Source organism: Aquarana catesbeiana, linkage group LG04, assembly GCF_042186555.1.
Source record: "Aquarana catesbeiana isolate 2022-GZ linkage group LG04, ASM4218655v1, whole genome shotgun sequence".
In the NCBI taxonomy this organism is placed as follows: Eukaryota; Metazoa; Chordata; class Amphibia; order Anura; family Ranidae; genus Aquarana; species Aquarana catesbeiana.
Genome location: NC_133327.1, coordinates 372433678 through 372452183, shown reverse-complemented (window position 1 = coordinate 372452183; position 18506 = coordinate 372433678). Strand labels below are relative to the sequence as shown.

The 18506-nt window shown below is 42.3% G+C and overlaps 1 protein-coding gene across 1 annotated transcript in view; it reads right to left on the bottom strand.

Moving 5' to 3' along the window:
• Positions 1 to 127: 127 nt before the first annotated feature.
• The window catches only part of MFSD4B (major facilitator superfamily domain containing 4B), a 34218-nt gene continuing 15839 nt past the window's right edge, over positions 128 to 18506 (bottom strand). The window contains exons 2-4 of the mRNA XM_073627090.1: positions 17646 to 17814; positions 4773 to 4889; positions 128 to 3881 (exon numbers count right to left, since the gene is read on the bottom strand). Of these exons, the coding sequence (XP_073483191.1) occupies positions 2692 to 3881; positions 4773 to 4889; positions 17646 to 17814 (1476 nt within the window). The 3' untranslated portion in view covers positions 128 to 2691. The remainder of the gene's footprint in view (positions 3882 to 4772; positions 4890 to 17645; positions 17815 to 18506) is intronic.

The window sequence follows — 18506 nt, the reverse complement described above, 5'->3', positions numbered from 1 at the left end:
AATATCAGAAAAGATAGAAGACCTTATCTGCATACTTGTCCCAGGCCAGTGACTCAAAGTATTGAAGCAACAGGTCAGCAGCCAGGCAAACTATTTTTAGAAGGACAGGTCAGATATGCAAGTCTCCATGTTTCCCTCATGGAAGGTTTATTTTAAAATAATAATAAAAAGTAAATAGGAGTCAGTAGTTTATCTTTTTTTTTTTTTTTACAAACTTGTCAGGTAAAAGGCAATTGCATAAAAAAGTGCACTTCTTCATGAATCACTGTCAGTTCTTATTCCCATATACATTTGAATACTGCAGTTCTGACAAAAGTAAACAATCCTTGTTTTCACATGAGAATAACGGTCACAGATCATGTACCTTTAAAAACCAAGTCAGCAAATGAGAACTCCCATATTCCTGTTTGCAGATGTTCACTTTAGGAAATAGGAGTAGTTTGGATGGGTGAAAGTGAATCACTTATCTATAATCTTTAGCTACACTAGCTTTAGATCAAATTTTGGTAAAGAACACTTTGGGGTTTTCACACATGCGTATACATTATTATGGTCTCAGTAAAACCCTACACTGCCTTGCTTGCATTACAAAAAAAACTGTACTTATGAACACCTGTCCAAAAAACCTGCTCTAGGCACTAGTCTAAAAAAAGATTGGTTTAACGTCCACTAACCCGATGCATTTTATGCATTAAGGTAAAACGCCTTCTACATGTCGTCCCCCCCCACCCACCCACCAAGCATTGCCCTTATACTACTTACCTGAGCTCAGTCTCAATCCAGCAATATGCACAAGAGCAGAGGCTCTCTCCCTCCTCATTGTCTCAGACACAGCAGCGGAAGCCATTGGCTCCTGCCGCTGTCAATCGCAGCCGATGATGAAGGAGCAGAGTCTCACTGTCTGTGTCAATAGATGCAGACAGCTAGGCTCAGGAGTGAGCCCACACTACTGTCCCCATAGTAAGCAGCTTGCTATGGGAGCAATCAGAAGGGGGGGGGGGGGGGGCTAGGTGTGGTGGCAGGGGACCCGAGAAGAGAAGGATCGGGGCAAAACTATTTCACAGAGCAGGTAGAGTATAACATGTTTGTTATTTTCAAAGGAAAAAAAATTAAGTTTAGAACCACTTTGATCTAGCTTACAAGATTTCATAGAAGGAATGGATGCTGTAGATACACTTTAAATTATAATATACACACACACACACACACACACACACTTTGTGCATATTAAACACTCAGCTGCCAAAAACAAATCCTCTGCACAGTGAATGAGAAGGAATAGAGCAAGCTAACTGGCAGTCCTAATAGTGTTTTCTATCTGCAGTTTCAATATTAACCTAAAGCTGAACAGCAGGAAGAATAGAAGATCTCTCTTGCAGTGGAGCTGCACCAGCACTGCAAGAGTTACTCATTTAGGTCTAGAGGTCCAGGTAAAGGAGTATTATGCCTCATTTCCACTGAGCGGATCGGTTCGGTACGCTATTTTGGGTGTTTCCATTATGAAAGTGACCCATACAACCGAACCGTACCGCTCCATTCAGGGTCCTGCTTCAGATGTGGGGCCATAGAAAATGGAACGGTTCGGTTAGGGCGGAGCTACGATACATTCCACTGATTAGCTGACAGAAAACCCTCTGCTGTGCTATGCTGAGGCATTTTTTCTAAACCCTGTATGGCCCCTTGTGGTCCCACTTGCAGTGGAAATGCTCACCAGAATAGACTAGACCATTCTCGGCCATTCAAACTGTACCGACCCGAACCGATCCGCTCAGTGGAAACGAGGCATTAGTTACCTGATCCGTCGCTTCCGTGGGCTCCACTGTACTGCTCAACCAGTCCATGCAGTCTCTTCTCCCCTGCGTTAGGCTTCAAGTCATGAGGGATAAGAAGCAACTTAGGCAGAATTCAGAACACCTAGTTGTTGCTCCACAGATATATCAGGTGTACTGAAATTAAATGTGGAATTTGAGAGACAGTTTAACAACTGTTTTTTTTTTTTTTTTTTTTTACAAGAGTGGGAAAGAGTTTGGCCATATTTTTATTTCTGTCCATTACCGATTTGGGGGGGAATTTATCTCAATTTAGGTCTCCGTGCCACTGGGACAAGGCATGGGGGAGCAGCTGTCATTGGAACAGGAAGGTACAAAGGTTTTGGAATTTTTAGCCATCCCCACTGTACTACAAAATAGTCTTTTGATTTTGTCTGTGTCCCCCACTGGAAAATTACCCATCACTTTCTGCCCTGAGAGGAGGCAAAGTTGAAATCTTCTCAATAACACAGGCAGCAATAGTCCTTACTGAGGCTCTAACGTCGACACTATATCCAAAATAAAACAAAACATTTTGGTTGGAGTTGGCCTTTGTGAAGCCAGAACATGTGCTTTTTTTGACCCCAACTGAAAAGCTTGAAGTTAGCAGCCAGCTGTAAATTTTTAAATCAATTGGGTTTAAAATTAGATGAACTTAAATATTTGGGGTAAAGTATCTATATAGCTGAACTTTAGCAAGGAAGTTTACAGTAGCACACAAACAGTTTAAAGGCGGGCAACAAAAGTAAATGAAAAAGGCTTTTCCTTTCTGTCTGGATTTCCTCTATCCTTCAATTATATAACATTTCCAGATCATTGTAGACAACTTGCGTTCCTATCTGCTAAGCAGGTAAAAATAATAAAACCGATTTGCAATACAAATTTAATCATTTTTTTCTCTGTCCACATTCAGCAGTTTTTTTAAAGGTGACCTGTCAACCACCTGATCGCCGAGTGTCCCATTCTTGGAGAAAGTTTGGTTGTTGCTGTTGGAAGTGGAAGTCACCTCTGATGCATCCTCCGTTATCAGAGTAATAGAATTTTTACTTCGGTCATTCATTTCAATGGCTTCAAAATCTGCATCATTCCATTGCTGAGCATCCTCCTCCTCTTCTTCTTCCTCTAGGCCAGAACTTGAAAGTAAAGCCCTTCGGTCTTCACTTTCAACTGCACCCCACCGTACCTTGTCCTGCGAAGAAGTGGCCAGTTTGTACATGACTGGAAACAAGACAGCTGTCACAGCAGAAGATGCCAAGATGGTGTACATAAGTACTGGAAGAGTGGGCAACATTCCCTGAAGGTATCCTACAGAGGCAGGAATTGCCATTTCTCCAAGTGCTGCTCCAACCACAAATAAGGAAGCCGACTTGCTTCCTATAGTCGTGTACTGCTGTGCCCAAGAGAAACCACTGGGAAAGGTGGTAGCCATTGATGCTCCATACAGTGCAGTTCCAATCCAAAGGACTATGTCTTTTTTATAAAAGATCATTAAACATACAGATGAAACAGTGCAGCCAATCACACTAAGAAGCAGCATGGTGCCAGGATACAAACATGTCGCAAAGCAGATAGCAAAACCTCGAACTGTAGCAAACACCCCCCAAAATATAGAGTTCAGCCCTGCAGCCTTATCATGATCCATCTCTGCCATAGTGATTGCGTATGTAAATATGTATGAACCATAGGCAACTTCTGCCCCAACATAGAAAAAGAAAAACAAACAAAGAAGAAAAATGAGAGCGTTATGATACTTGGCTGTCCTTCCTTTTTCTTCTGAACCCTTAGCGGCTGATCGATTGGACGGACTTTTACAGTACAAGATAAATAAAAATATAGAGACCAGTAAAATGTATGTGGCAATAACAATATAGGACAGCATTGACTTCTTAATTTCAAGAGGCATATTTAGTACTTCTTGTGATGTTTTATTGATCTTATCAAAGGGCAGAATTTCTGGAATTAATTTTGCCAAGATTGGTGCCAGAGAAGCCCCCAGGGCAAAACTGAAGTGCAGTGCCTGAACATGGGGTCCAGCTTCATCTCCCCAAGTGTTTAGAATGACAACATTTCCACCTGACATGGGAGAAGAAAACAATTAGAAATGAATACATCAAAAACACAATCTCAGTAACAAAACGGTGGGGGGAAAAAAAAAAAGTTGATGCAACATAATGCACTATATCACATGTTCCTTTTACAGAAACACACATTATTAAAATTTCTTTGTGTCTGTTCACATTCACGCTTTCTTTAGGAGGCAATCTGCCAAACATTATATAGTAATTTTCAGAACATTACTATATAGTTAAAAAGTATATATAATATATATAAATATATTAGAGCCCTGCAAGTGCAGCAGCTGATTGACAATTATAAAGTCACTCCCATTAACATTGCACATGGACACAAACAGCTATTACTTCAGAATATCAAATAGCAGGAAACTGCAACAAAGTTTGTTAAAAATTCTTGAAATGTACATTGCCCTCTTTAGGAAAGCTAACTTCTACCTGGGTTGCGTGGAACACCAAGTTTTCTCCAGGGGGTGCTAGGGGTACTTTGCGTTGTGGCCGATTGACCTATACGTCCAGGTCCAATACCACTCGGCAAAACCAGTAGCATGATGCCAATGATCTTTTCCGTGGTTGTAAGGCTGACCACTACTGTGAAGATTGTATTCATCCTACATGTAAGGGGCATTTCTTCTCATTGACCCCTACACCTGTTTTAGTAAGGGTTCCCTGAGATATGAAAATTTAAGGGATTAATATGTTGAGAAAGGCTGTCTTAAGATATATTTGCACTGCATTAATTGCAAATGAAATAACCTGTAACAACTTGCAGCCACTTGTTATACATGATTATGTTAAGGACTGTTCTAAACAACACAATAAAAATATATATTAATGAACATCTTGATAATGTTTTTGATATTCCTCTGTAATGTTAAGAGAATAAAGTTACCAGTATCTAAGAATCCCATTGATATGCCCACAACAGACATCGCTCCAGTCAGAAGAATGGCCTTCTTACACCAAGGCAAAACTAAAAGGCCTATACAGGTCGCCATCATGGAAAATCCTGTTAAAGAAAAAAAAAAAAAAGAGCTTGAGCATTAACAAATTTCAACATTTTCACAAAAAAAAAAAAAAAAAAAAAAAAAAAAAAAAGACAGATTCACAATAAAAATAATTCAATAACAAGCATGTACAGGTATGTTTCTTCGGCTCTAGTTTCAATGTTGGGTCTTGCTCACACATTGCACTTTGTTTTTTAGTCAGTCTGCAAACCATTACAATGTTAATGACCAGGATTTATATAGCGCCAACAGTTTGCGCAGCGCTTTACAACATGAGGGCAGACAGTCACAGTACACTCACAATACAAAATCAATACAGGAGGGATCAGAGGGCCCTGCTCGTTAGAGCTCAACATTGCATGCAAATGTGACCGTAAGGAATTTAAGAATAAGTACCACTTTTTTAAAATACCTTGGATCCTTCAATATCTCAAAATAATCAAAGATGTATGCAAATATAATCTATTTTTTTTACTCTCTCTCTCAGGCTGCATTCACACCTGAGCGTATCATTTTCAGGCAGAAAGTCACATGATTTTGCCGCAATTTTGTACAAGTCAAAAGGTCACCAATGTAAAAAGCAGAAAAAAATGCCCAAATCTCCCCGAATTGAGCTACAAAAAAAGCTCCAGAACTTTAAGCTTCAGGCGTTTGGCTTCAGGCGATTTGGAGTGGTGATGTGAACCATCTCCATAGAGAACAATAGATTTTTTTCTCTTCCAGCGTTCTGGAGCTTTAAGCTACAAAACCCTGAGGTGTGAATGGGGCCTTACAGGGCTCAATTCATAAAGCAGTATCTACCGCTTTAACAAATGTTGTAAAATACCTCTATTTTATGACATGATGTGGTATTTTTGTAGTGAAAGCTGACGGTATTTTAACGCAGGCATGCGTCCTTAACAATCATGACTCATCTGCTGAGCTGCAGAACGTAAAACAAAAGGCTTGCCGACATTTAATAATTAAAAAAAAAAGGAAGAGGAAAAAGAAAAAACAGCATGGGGTCCCTCCCAAATCCATACCAGGGCCATTGGGTCTGGTGTGGATTTTAGGGGGAACCAAACATTCAAGAAAAAAAAAAAAAAAAAAAAATGGCAAGGGGTCTCCCCAAAATCCCTACCAGTCCAATGGACTCCTTAAACAAGCCAGACCATGTGCCCTCAACATTGGAGGGGGGGGGGGGGGTGGGCTTTGGTGACAGCAGGTGAGTCATGCTTGTTAAAGGACACAGTGGCCACCCGCTCCTTAACAACTATGATATTTACCAGTTGTTAAGGATGTTGGCGGCCACCTGCTACAGTGAGGGGAAAAAAAAGTATTTGACCCCCTGCTGATTTTGAATGTTTGCCCACTGACATAGGAATTATCAGTCTAAAATTATAATGGTAGGTTTATTTTAACAGTGAGAGACAGAACAAAAATATCCAGAAAAACACATTTCAACAAAAGTTATAAATTGATTTGCATTTTAATGAGCGAAATAAGTTTTAGATCCCCTATCAATCAGCAAAATTTCTGGCTCCCAGGTGTCTTTTATACAGGTAACAAGCTGAGATTAGAAGCACTCTCTCAAAGGGAGTGCTCCTAATCTCAGCATGTTACCTGTATAAAAGACACCTATCGACAGAAGCAGATTCCAATCTCTCCACCATGGCAAAGAGCTGTCCAAGGATGTCAGGGACAAGAATGTAGACCTACACAAGGCTGGAATGGGCTACAAAACCATTGTCAAGCAGCTTGGTGAGAGGGTGACAACAGCAGGTACGATTATTCGCAAGTGGAAGAAACACAAAATAACTGTCAATCTCCCTCAGTCTGGGGCTCCATTCAGGATCTCACCTCGTGGAGTTTCAATGATCATGAGCACGGTGAGGAATCACCCCAGAACTACACGGGAGAATCTGGTCAATGATTTCTAGGCAGCTGGGACCATAGTCACCAAGAAAACAATTGGTAACACACTACGCCATGATGGACTGAAATCCTGCAGCACCCGCAAGGTCCCCCTGTTCAAGAAAGCACATCTACAGGCCAGTTTGAAGTTTGCTAATGAACATCTGAATGATTCAGAGGAGAACTAGGTGAAAGTGTTGTGGTCAGATGAGGCCAAAATCAAGCTCTTTTTCTTTAACTCAACTTGCTTTGTTTGGAGGAGGAGGAATGCTGCCTATGACCCCAAGAACACCATCCCCACTGTCAAACATGGAGGTGGAAACATTATGCTTTGGGGGTGTTTTTCTGCTAAGGGGACAGGACAACTTCACCGCATCAAAGGGATGATGGATGGGGCCACGTACCGTCAAATCTTGGGCGAGAACCTCCTTCCCTCAGCCAGGGCATTGAAAATGGGTCTTGGATGGGTATTCCAGCATGACAATGACTGAAAACACACGGCCAAGACAACAAAGGAGTGGCTCATGAAGAAACACATTAAGGTCCTGGAGTGGCCTAGCCAGTCTCCCAACCTTAATCCCATAGAAAATATGTGGAGGGAGCTGAAGGTTCAAGTTGCCAAACATCAGCCTCGAAACCTTAATGACTTGGAGAGGATCTGCAAAAAGGAGTGGGAAAAAAATCCCTCATGAGATGTTTGCAAACCTGGTAGCCAACTACAAGAAACATCTGACCTCTGAGATTGCCAACAAGGGTTTTGCCACCAAGTACTAAGTCATGTTTTGCAAAGAGGTCAAATTCTTATTTCACTCATTAAAATGCAAATCCAATTTATAAAAAACTTTTTTTGAAATGTGTTTTTCTGGATATTTTTGTTGTTTCTTCTGTCTCTCACTGTTCAAATAAACCTACCATTAAAATTAAAGACTGATCATTTCTTTGTCAGTGGGTAAATGTACAAAATCTGTTAAGAGTATGCTGGCGTATATTATTTTTAATATTAAAATATATATATATATATATATATATATATATATATATATATATATATATATATATATATATATATATATATATATATATATACACACACATATACATATACATACACACACACACATACATACATACGCACATACACAGTGGGGACAGAAAGTATTAAGACCCCCTTTACTTTTTTCACTCTGATTTAAGTTCATTTTTTTCCTCATTAATGTACACACAGCACCCGATATTGACAGAAAAACACAGAATTGTTGACATTTTTGCAGATTTATTAAAAAAGAAAAACTGAAATATCACATGGTCCTAAGTATTCAGACCCTTTGCTCAGTATTTAGTAGAAGCACCCTTTTGATCTAATACAGCCATGAGTATTTTTGGGAAAGATGCAACAAGTTTTTCACACCTGGATTTGGGGATCCTCTGCCATTCCTCCTTGCAGATCCACTCCAGTTCTGTCAGGTTGGATGGTAAACGTTGGTGGACAGCCATTTTAGGTCTCTTCAGAGATGCTCAATTGGGTTTAAGTCAGGGCTCTGGCTGGGCCATTGAAGAACAGTCCCGGAATTGTTGTGAAGCCACTCCTTCCTAATTTTAGCTGTGTGCTTAGGGTCATTGTCTTGTTGGAAGGTAAACTTTGGCCCAGTCTGAGGCCCTGAGCACTCTGGAGAAGGTTTTCATCCAGGATATCTCTGTACTAGGCCGCATTCATCTTTCCCTCGATTGCAACCAGTTGTCCTGTCCCTGCAGCTGAAAAACACCCCCACAGCATGATGCTGCCACCACCATGCTTCACTGTTGGGACTGTACTGGACAGGTAATGAGCAGTGCCTGGTTTTCTCCACACATACCGCTTAGAATTAAGGCCAAAAAGTTCTATCTTGGTCTCATCAGACCAAAGAATCTTATTTCTCACCATCTTGGAGTCCTTCAGGTGTTTTTTTAGCAAACTCCATGCGGGCTTTCATGTGTCTTGCACTGAGAAGAGGCTTCTGTCGGGCAACTCTGCCATAAAGTACTGACTGGTGGAGGGCTGCAGTGATGGTTGACTTTCTACAACTTTCTCCCATCTCCCGACTGCATCTCTGGAGCTCAGCCACAGTGATCTTTGGGTTCTTCTTTATCTCTCTCACCAAGGCTCTTCTCCCCCGATAGCTCAGCATGGCCAGACGGCCAGCTCTAGGAAGGGTTCTGGCCGTCCCCAAACGTCTTCCATTTAAGGATTATGGGGGCCACTGTGCTCTTAGGAACCTTAAGTGCAGCAGAAATTTTTTTTGTAACCTTGACCAGATCTGTGCCTTGCCACAATTCTGTCTCTGAGCTCTTCAGGCAGTTCCTTTGACCTCATGATTCTCATTTGCTCTGACATGCACTGTGAGCTGTAAAGTCTTATATAGACAGGTGTGTGGCTTTCCTAATCAAGTCAAATCAGTATAATCAAACACAGCTGAACTGAAATGAAGGCATAGAACCATCTCAAGGATCATCAGAAGAAATGGACAGCACCTGAGTAAAATATATGAGTGTCACAGCAAAGGGTCTGAATACTTAGGACCATGTGATATTTCAGTTTTTCTTTTTTAATAAATCTCCAAAAAGGTCAACAATTCCATGTTTTTCTGTCAATATGGGGTATTAATTAGGAAAAAAAAAAAGAACTTAAATGATAACAAAGTGAAAAAGGGGGTCTGAATACTTTCCGTCCCGATAGATAGATAGATAGATAGATAGATAGATAGATAGATAGATAGATAGATAGATAGATAGATAGATAGATATCACACATACACAATATATTCCTTGATTAACGCATGGCTGGGCCACGACTTTTCAATGAATGTATTTATTAATTTATATGGTTTAGTGAATTGACTCTAGAGTCAGTTTATGCTGTATATTAATATTTTGAATATCGCATAAGAATTGGAAAAAAGTTGTCACGTGATCCAATTAGCTCATGCGATACTCTTTAGTGAATGAGCCCACAGAAACTTTACAGCTGTACTGGAATTCCAAGAGTCTGTTTAAATTTCCTGCTTAAAGCGGAACTAAACCCATCAATTTAAAGCAAAACTAAAATGGTGAATATTTACTCATCCAATGGTCCTTCGCCAATACTGGCATCTTCTTCTGAGTGCTGGTTTTTGGTCGTCTTCATTGGCAGGCTGGGGATGATGTCATATCTCCGCAGGAGCCAGTCAACCCAGTATCCAAGAGACCGGCCCAGCACTGTAAGCTCAGCTTTGCATGTGCAGCTCAGTTTACAGCACCTGAGAAGACAGTGAGGTGCAGGTAGGGGCATTTTATTGCAGAAGAGACAATGCATGATGAAATAAAAGCCTGCCCGCTCGCTGTTTCTTATAGTGGAACTTCAGTTCCGTTTCAACTGTTTAGCAAAATAGTTACATTCAAGGCATGCTGTGAAGGCTAACTGTATCAGCCGCTTGTGATTCCAACCAAACTGTCAAGGCATCAAATGGCTGGTGTCATAGCTGATCACATGTGCAGCACTATACAAATCAAACTGAGGCAAAGATGGCAGCTTTCTTGGCTGTAATGTATAGGAGGGTTTAGTTCTGCTTTAAGTCAGCTGCAGCACCAAGCTGTGCGAACAGAGTTGTGTCTGACTGGCTAGCAAGGATTGGCTGGGAAAACATTTTGCTGGCAAAACCACCTTCTTCCTTCAGCTTCTCACCACCTGCTCTTTTGTGGTGCATTTTTGCTTCCCAACACTAACCTAAAAGCATGCACTGTACACACATCGCATGACTTCTGGTATTGAATCAACCAGGTATGAGAAACCCTATGGCACCTATGTTCACACTTCGCCACTAGTTCCCAACAGAGGAAAGAAAGCCTTGTGTAAGTAAGTTCTGACTAGAGGAACTTACACACGGTTGAAGTCTTTCCCCATATCCCCATGTGAAAGTAGTGGGCCAACCAAAGCATCAAAATATAAAAAAATAAATAAATAATAAAAAAAAACCCTTACGATCTTAGGAAATCATTCAAGGGAAGAATAAAATATCAAAGTAAAACTAGAAAATACCTTTAATGTGCCCACAGAAACAATACGACTTTTGGCTGCAACTTATGAACACTGAAAATGGACCCTCCAAACACTACCCCCCTCATTGTCCTCTCCATAAATACAAAAATGTAAATCAAAATGGTGGGAGTCAACAGTAAGGGCAAATGGACAAAAGAGTTCACTAAAACCTGATTTTGCTCAACCACCTCTCAAAATTATATAATATGAAAAAATGATATACGTCAACTTACTGGGCTCGAAGGAATCATCAATTTATTGTATACATCCAACATGTAAATACCTAAAATTAGTGCCATAACACACTATTGTATGCACACCTAAAAACATTACTCCACCTCACGCGCAGAATAAAAACACATCGTACCCATAATATACAGGTGCTTCTCAAAAAATTAGAATATCAAAAAGTTAAAATTTATTTCAGTAATTCAATTCAAAAAGAGAAACTCCTATTATTGCAAGCATTTCTTGCTTTTAATTTTGAGGATTATGGCTTACAGCTAGTGAAAACCCAAAATTCAGTATCTCGGAAATTTAGATTATTACACAAGACCAAAAAAAAAAGATTTTTAATACAGAAATGTTGGCTTACTGAAAAGTATGTCCATTTACAGTATAGTATGCACGCAATATTTTGTCAGGGCTCCTTTTGCATCAATTATTGCATCAATGCGGCGTGGCATGGAGGTGATCAGCCTGTGGCATTGCTGAGGTGTTATGGAAACCCAGGTTGCTTTGATAGCGGCCTTCAGCTCGACTGAATTGTTAGGTCTGGTGTCTATTATCTTCCTCTTGACAATACCCCACAGATTCTTTATGGGGTTTAGGTCAGGCGAGTTTGCTGGCCAATCAAGCACAGGTATATCATGATCATTAAACCAGGCATTAGTACTTTTGGCAGTGTGGACAGATGACAAGTCCTGCTGGAAAACGAAATCAGCATCTCCATAAAGTAGATCAGCAGAGGGAAGCATGAAGTGCTCTTGAATTTCCTGGTAGAGGGCTGCGCTGACTTTGGACCATAATTCAGCACGTCAGAGGGTGCTAGGGCTGAGGATGGTCGCAGCATGCTCTGATGTGCTGGATTATGGCTGCCACATCACATGCATGATGCCACGTGCACAATGAAATCACGTGCGTGGCAACGTCACGTGTTTTGGCAGTGTGACGACCATTTTCAAACTATATTTAAGCACATGGTGACCTTTCTGGCCCCCATTTGCTTCTGAAGCAGCCAGCCTGTGTACGGCAAAGCCGGTCAGGCCATTTTGTCTGTCCACCTCCTCACTATCCATCACTGGTGGCTTGGGAGATCAAATAATGCTCCAAGACAAAAGGATCAAATAATGCTCCAAGACAAAAGGATAATATTCCTCTGACTGGATTTTGGACCAAGATTCCCACAGGCTTCTGGAATTGATAAGTATTTATGCATGAATACTATTATATGGACTGCCTAATAATATTTAAATGAACTATATGGACTTTGCTTGCTTAGCAACCAGGATATTAGCAGCTAATTTCATAGTGCTGGTGTGAATGCGTTTACTCTATGCAACTTGTAATTACTGGAGTGTGAGGGAGGAACTTTCATACTTCCTATGGCTATCCTACACAGGCAGATTCCCTGCCAATGAAGTCAAAATATATATTTAGCCATTGACCGATTCTCCTCTGGAACACTATCTCTCAGGAGTCTATCAGGAGATAGAACCAGTATACCACAGTCAAGGATTCTCTTTTCAGATTACACAGTCTGGACTTTTTTGGAGAATTACTCTGGACACTAGTTCAAGCATCCTTTTTCTAAATCCATGTACAGTATTACTTTGGGGATTTATAGGTCCAACCCATGACACTCTGTAGGATCACCAGTCTAGTACCTCGGTTCACCTTCATATACACAATTTGTGAGTATACATATATATTATGGGTACGATGTGTCTTATTCTGCGAGTGAGGTGGATGAATGTTTTTAGGTGTGTGTGCAATAGTGTGTTATGGTACCAATTTTAACTATTTACATGTTTGATAAACAATAAAATGATGATTCCTGCAAGCCCAGCGAGTTGAAGTATATAGATTTTCATATATTATATCATTTTGAGGGGTGGTTGAGCAAAACCAGGTTTTTATTGTCCAACTGCAAAACTCAGCAGTCAACAGTCAAGATGTCTAAAAGGTTCCTTGAAATCTCAGTGGACTTCCTTGGTCAGTGGTATTGGAAGAGAGGGGCAAGTTTATTAGTTTGCCTTGAAGAAAACCCATGTTTTGCCAAATTCAGGGCAATGCAGAGTTGCTTTACCCCCCCCCCCCATCCCCAATAGCTATACTTACCCTTGCTTTACTCCAAAAATGCTCTGTTTAAAGCCAGGAACCAAAGAAAATTCCCAATGTTACCATGTATGGAGAGGCATGTTACACAGACACATGACAGCACTGGGCAAATGAGTTTCATCACAAAGGAATTCACAATCCCGTGTAAGCTATGCCAGTGACATTCACTCTCAGAAGGTGAATTGAGCGGCGCATCAGTGAAATGAAGTTAATTATATGCTGCTGGGGAGTTGGGTATTAAAGGAACCTGTTGTTCTCCTGCCACTCTGAGCGAACAGATTTAGCCCTGTGTAAGCTTAAAGATGCAACAAGGAGCTTACACAGGGCTCAGGACTCTGTCTGCCCCATGTGAGGGTGTCTGAATGGCCAATCGTCCCAATCATTACAGCAGCACTGTCACATGGAAGAAAAGGAGTGAGTAACATGCTCCCTATAGGCAGAAGTACCAAATATTTTTCTTCATTACCGGGAGGTGAACGAAGTTGCAGGGGAATGAAGGAGGGGTAAATATGAGCTGCTGTTGGGGCCCTATGTAAAAGTAAAGTAAAGCAGATGTTTTTCCCTGCAAAGAAAAAGATAAGCAGTTCAAATGTAAATATCCTCTTCCTGACCACATGCATATAGCAGTAGGAAAAAAGGAAAAAAACCTAGCCATCGCACATGTGTCCACAGTGGTTTGAGGCTGTGTGCTGAAAGCACGCACGCTTCCAGCACACTGGCAAAGTTGTCTCCAGCAGCTCTTGAAAAAAAAACTGTCCAGCGCTCTGGATATCACAAAAACAAACTGCAACAGTCAAAAATAAAACTGAGTAGTTTAATGAAACCAATAATGATTTATAATTGTAAATTGTGAATTGTAATTGGTGAATTATAAAACCAAGTTGTAAGGAAGTATTACAATTGAACCCACAGTAACACAGTACTATATTGCACTAAATTAAAAACATATAAATGTGCACTTGAAATAAAAGTCAGTTAGTCCTTTAACAACAGGAAACAAGCACGGGAGATCCATCCAAATGTATGCCCCAACAAAAGGCAATGGGATGAAGTGGTAAGAGCGGAAAGGGGCGCTCAAAGCAAGGAATCAAGGGGACTCACAAATTCCCCGCTGGCTATAGGGTCTGGTACCATACAAGACGACACAACGGCTCCAGCGAACTGTGTAGTTCAGGGCTCGACAAAACCCAGGCGCCAGGTCGCAATGGCGACTGGAAATTGCATCCTGGCGCCTGGGCTACACCGCAGCAGCGGTCTGTATACCTGCAAAGTGCCTCCCCCACCCCCCCCCCGCGGGTGCGCGGACTTCGGTTGGGCTGGCCAAAATTGAGGCCGCGGCTTTGCGGCCTGCTGGAGCGGGATACGCGCTCCTTTCTGCGTACCAGCACCCTCCTCTGGTGGGCGGTGCTGTGATGAGCATGGCGTGCTCTCACTGCCGGCCTACCTCCGACATCATCTTCTCAGTTTGACAGCTGGGGATGAGGTTGCGGGCATGATCAGTCGCCCGTTCCTTACCGCCGTTGTGGACGGGGAGTGCCACCTCAGTGCCCTCTGTCAGTGCCATCTCTGTTCTGCCTGTCAGTGTCACCTGTCAGTGCTGCCTATCAATTCCATTCAGTGCCATCTGTCAGTGCTGCTCATCAGTGCCACCTCAGTGCTGCTCATCAGTACCACCTCAGTGCTGCCCATCAGTGCCATCTCAGTGCTCATTGGTGCTGCTCATCAGTGTCACCTCAGTGCTGCCCATCAGTGTCACCTCAGTGCTGCCCATCAGTGCCACCTCAGTGCTGCCCATCAGTGCCACCTCAGTGCTCATTTGTGCTGCCCATTAGTGCCACCTCAGTGCTGCCCATTAGTGCCACCTCAGTGTTGCCCATTAGTGCCACCTCAGTGCTGCCCATTAGTGCCACCTCAGTGCTGCCCATTAGTGCTGCCCATAAGTGTCACCTCAATGCTGCCCAGTGCCACCTGTCAGTGCCACCTCAGTGCTGCCCATCAGTGCCACCTCAGTGCTGCCCATCAGTGCCACCTCAGTGCCACCTCAGTGCTGCCCATCAGTGCCATGTCAGTGCTCATTTGTGCTGCCCATCACTGTCACCTCAGTGCTGCCCATCAGTGCCACCTGTCAGTGCTGCCTATCAGTGCACATTAGTGCTGCCTGTCAGTGCCACCTCAGTGCTGCCTATTAGTGCCACCTCAGTGCTGCCTATCAGTGCCACCTCAGTGCCACCTGTCAGTGCACATTAGTGCTACCTGTCAGTGCCACCTCAGTGCTGCCTATCAGTACCACCTGTCAGTTCCCATCCGTGGCACCTCAGTGCTGCCTATTGGTGCCCATCAGTTCAAACCTCAATGCCACCTCATCAGTGCAGCCCATCAGTGCTCATCAGTGCCGCCTATCAGATTACATGAGTGAAGGAGGAAAAAAAACTTATTTGCAAAATCTTATAAACAAACAACAAAAAAGTTGATTTTTTTTTTTTTTTATAATATTTTGGGGGTTTTTTTTGCTTGGCTTCAGGCATGAGCAATTCTTACTGCCCGATGCCCCAGACATGCAGTTCTGGGCGCTGGGCAGAAGATTTAAAAAAACTGGCTCCTAACTTTTTCAGCTGGCTCCTAGATTCTAAGCAAATTTGTCAAGCCCTGGTGTAGTTGATGTGGCGTGGGAAGAGCCAATGCTCCGCCATGAGGAGAGAAGCCTCGCCAAGGCTCCGTGGCGGTAGATGATGACGTCAGCACAGGAGAGCCGCCGGAGTGTCAGCTGGTGGAAGCAGACCGCTGACTCTCAAGACTGTCTCCTCGAGGGTGAAAATCCTCAGTGGTAGATGGTGTCACTACACGGAATCCAGTGATGAATATGGGAGGCCGACCAGGGGAGAAATAATTACGCCAGCAGGCTGATGGAACTCACATCTGCCTAATCGGCCTGTGGCCCTTCAAGATGGAATTGATTCAATGATAAATAAATGGTGCCAAACAAGGGGACTGATGGTAAAATAGTCAAACCAGAAGGGTGGAGCTGGCGATGCTGAGAGAAAAAAACGCTGCTGGCTGATAAGGAGCTCACACCAGCTGCACGGGTGTTTCTTCCACTTCCCTCCTCCCTCAATTTCAAGTCATGTTACATGTACATAAGATGTTATATTACATGGTGTGGTAACTAAATATGTTACACACCTCATGCCTTGTTTTAGCTCTCTAGGTAGTCTATCACTGGCGCTGGATTATTGTTGTTGTTTAGCTCTTGGTCATTGTCCAAGTCAGGAGCCAGCAGGACAGGCTCCCGATCATGTGACCGCTGTGAATTCTAATCACAGTGGTCAAGTGAATTGGAAGCCTCTGCACCTCCCACCATTTAGGCTCACTTAAAGCGGGATTCCACTCAAATTTTTAACTTATTCTTACCCCCTTCAGTTAATTGCATAGATGTTCAAATGCCGCACGAAAAAAATTTTTAATCGCTGCAATTACCTTTATATTGTACTTTATTGTGGCACTTCCTGTCTCTCCTCCCATGGGAGTAGGCGTGTTTATTGACTTTCCCCGGCGCCGCACTGTCTCCTGGGAGCTTAGTGTCAGGCTTCCCAAGATTCAGTGCGGGAAACAATGATCATGCGTGTGAACAAGCTGTGAATGAACAGCATTCACCGCATCCAGGAAATCAATGCTTGTGGGCTTCACATGCCCACAAGCAAGATGGAAACAGCCAGCATCACATTTTTTAAGTTTTTCTTCAGTACGAAAACAGACAGAGGCAGAAATATTACACCCAAACTGTGAGTATTATTTTGGGGTTAGCAAAGTGTCTTAATGACCTCCCGCTTTAAAGGGCTGCCAGGGGACGTCATGAAGAGGATACACAGCTGACAACTGTTCAATATCTGGGTCAAGCTTTTACTTTGCGACATGTAAATGATGTCATGGTATTTTCGATCACAAGCTATCATCTTAGAAATACAGATAAAACCTTGAAAAAAGTATATATTTCAAAGATTAGGCTCCATTCACATCTCCGCGTATGGGGACGTCAATCACAATAAAGGCACGCAAATAGAATCGCAGGATGCCCATAAGAAGCTCCTGTATTTCTTTTGGGCGAGGGGCGTCCCGCCATTCTGTTCGCACGTTTTTACCACGACTGTCGCCCGACGAATCATGGCAAAGTCGCGCCGCGCTTGGGGTGCTATTAAAATCAACGGGCAACGCAACGGGAACTCACGGGCATCCTGCAATTTGCCGCTATTGCGAATCGTGGGCAGAAGCGCAGCGATTCCACCCGCAATTCGTAAAGAGGAAATGTGAACGGAGCCCAAGTAAGCTCAGCAATATACTATGAAAAAAAGTCAACTGTATTCAGAGTAAGCATTTACTGTATATACTTAGTAATTTCTTCCTTTTAAAAAAAAAAAAAAAAAAAAAAAAAAAAAAAAGCAATAAAATACATAATCGGAGTTACACATTTTATACATACCCAACAGCAAGTGTTGATTCATACGGTCAAAGAGGACACCTCCCAAGACGGAGCCTCCAAGATACCCCATGGAGCGTCCCACAAAAATGTAAGAAATGTTTCCTACAGTGCTGTCTACATTAGCAGCCAGATCAGGGAACGTTGGCCCCAAGACAGAAATTGCCATTCCCTAAAAGGAGAGATAAATTTATTAAAAGTCAATTGTCTGAAATCTGTGCAAACATTATCATTCATCCTTATTCTTTTTATAACTATATACAGTCAGGTTAACACTGAAATATCCCTAAAGCTGAAGTCTGGGCACAAAAATGAATTTAATTACATTCTTCCATAGCCACAAAAGAATATAAATCCACATTGTATGCACCAAATGCCTTTGCAAACCCAGATGATATTACTGTGTAAAAGTAGCAATGCCATTATCACCGTGCTGTACCTAACCTATGCAGAGGGCAAAGCTTTGGGAGGGACCCAGAATGCCCCAATCAGTACAGGCTGCCTACAGAAAACTACAGGAGAGGGCAGAAACAAGACCAATCACCCTGCACAAGGAGAGAGAACTGTAGTAACTGGTCTTTATTACAGGATTCTTCTGCACTGAGGCAATGTATCACACTGGATTGCTGCATAGATCTGGAAGAAATACACAAAGTACACTAAGATTCTGGAAGAAAACAAATAACCCTGGTATTAAGATGATATTTACTTATCCCAGAGTTTAGCTTTATGGTGGATTTTAAATAATTTGACTACCAGCATTACTCTCTGCCAAGCACATTACAGAAGTCTATTTGGACTGACTTGTTACTATATTGCCACAATCATATATGACCTGCTACAAACAGTGGAAATGTTGCTCCA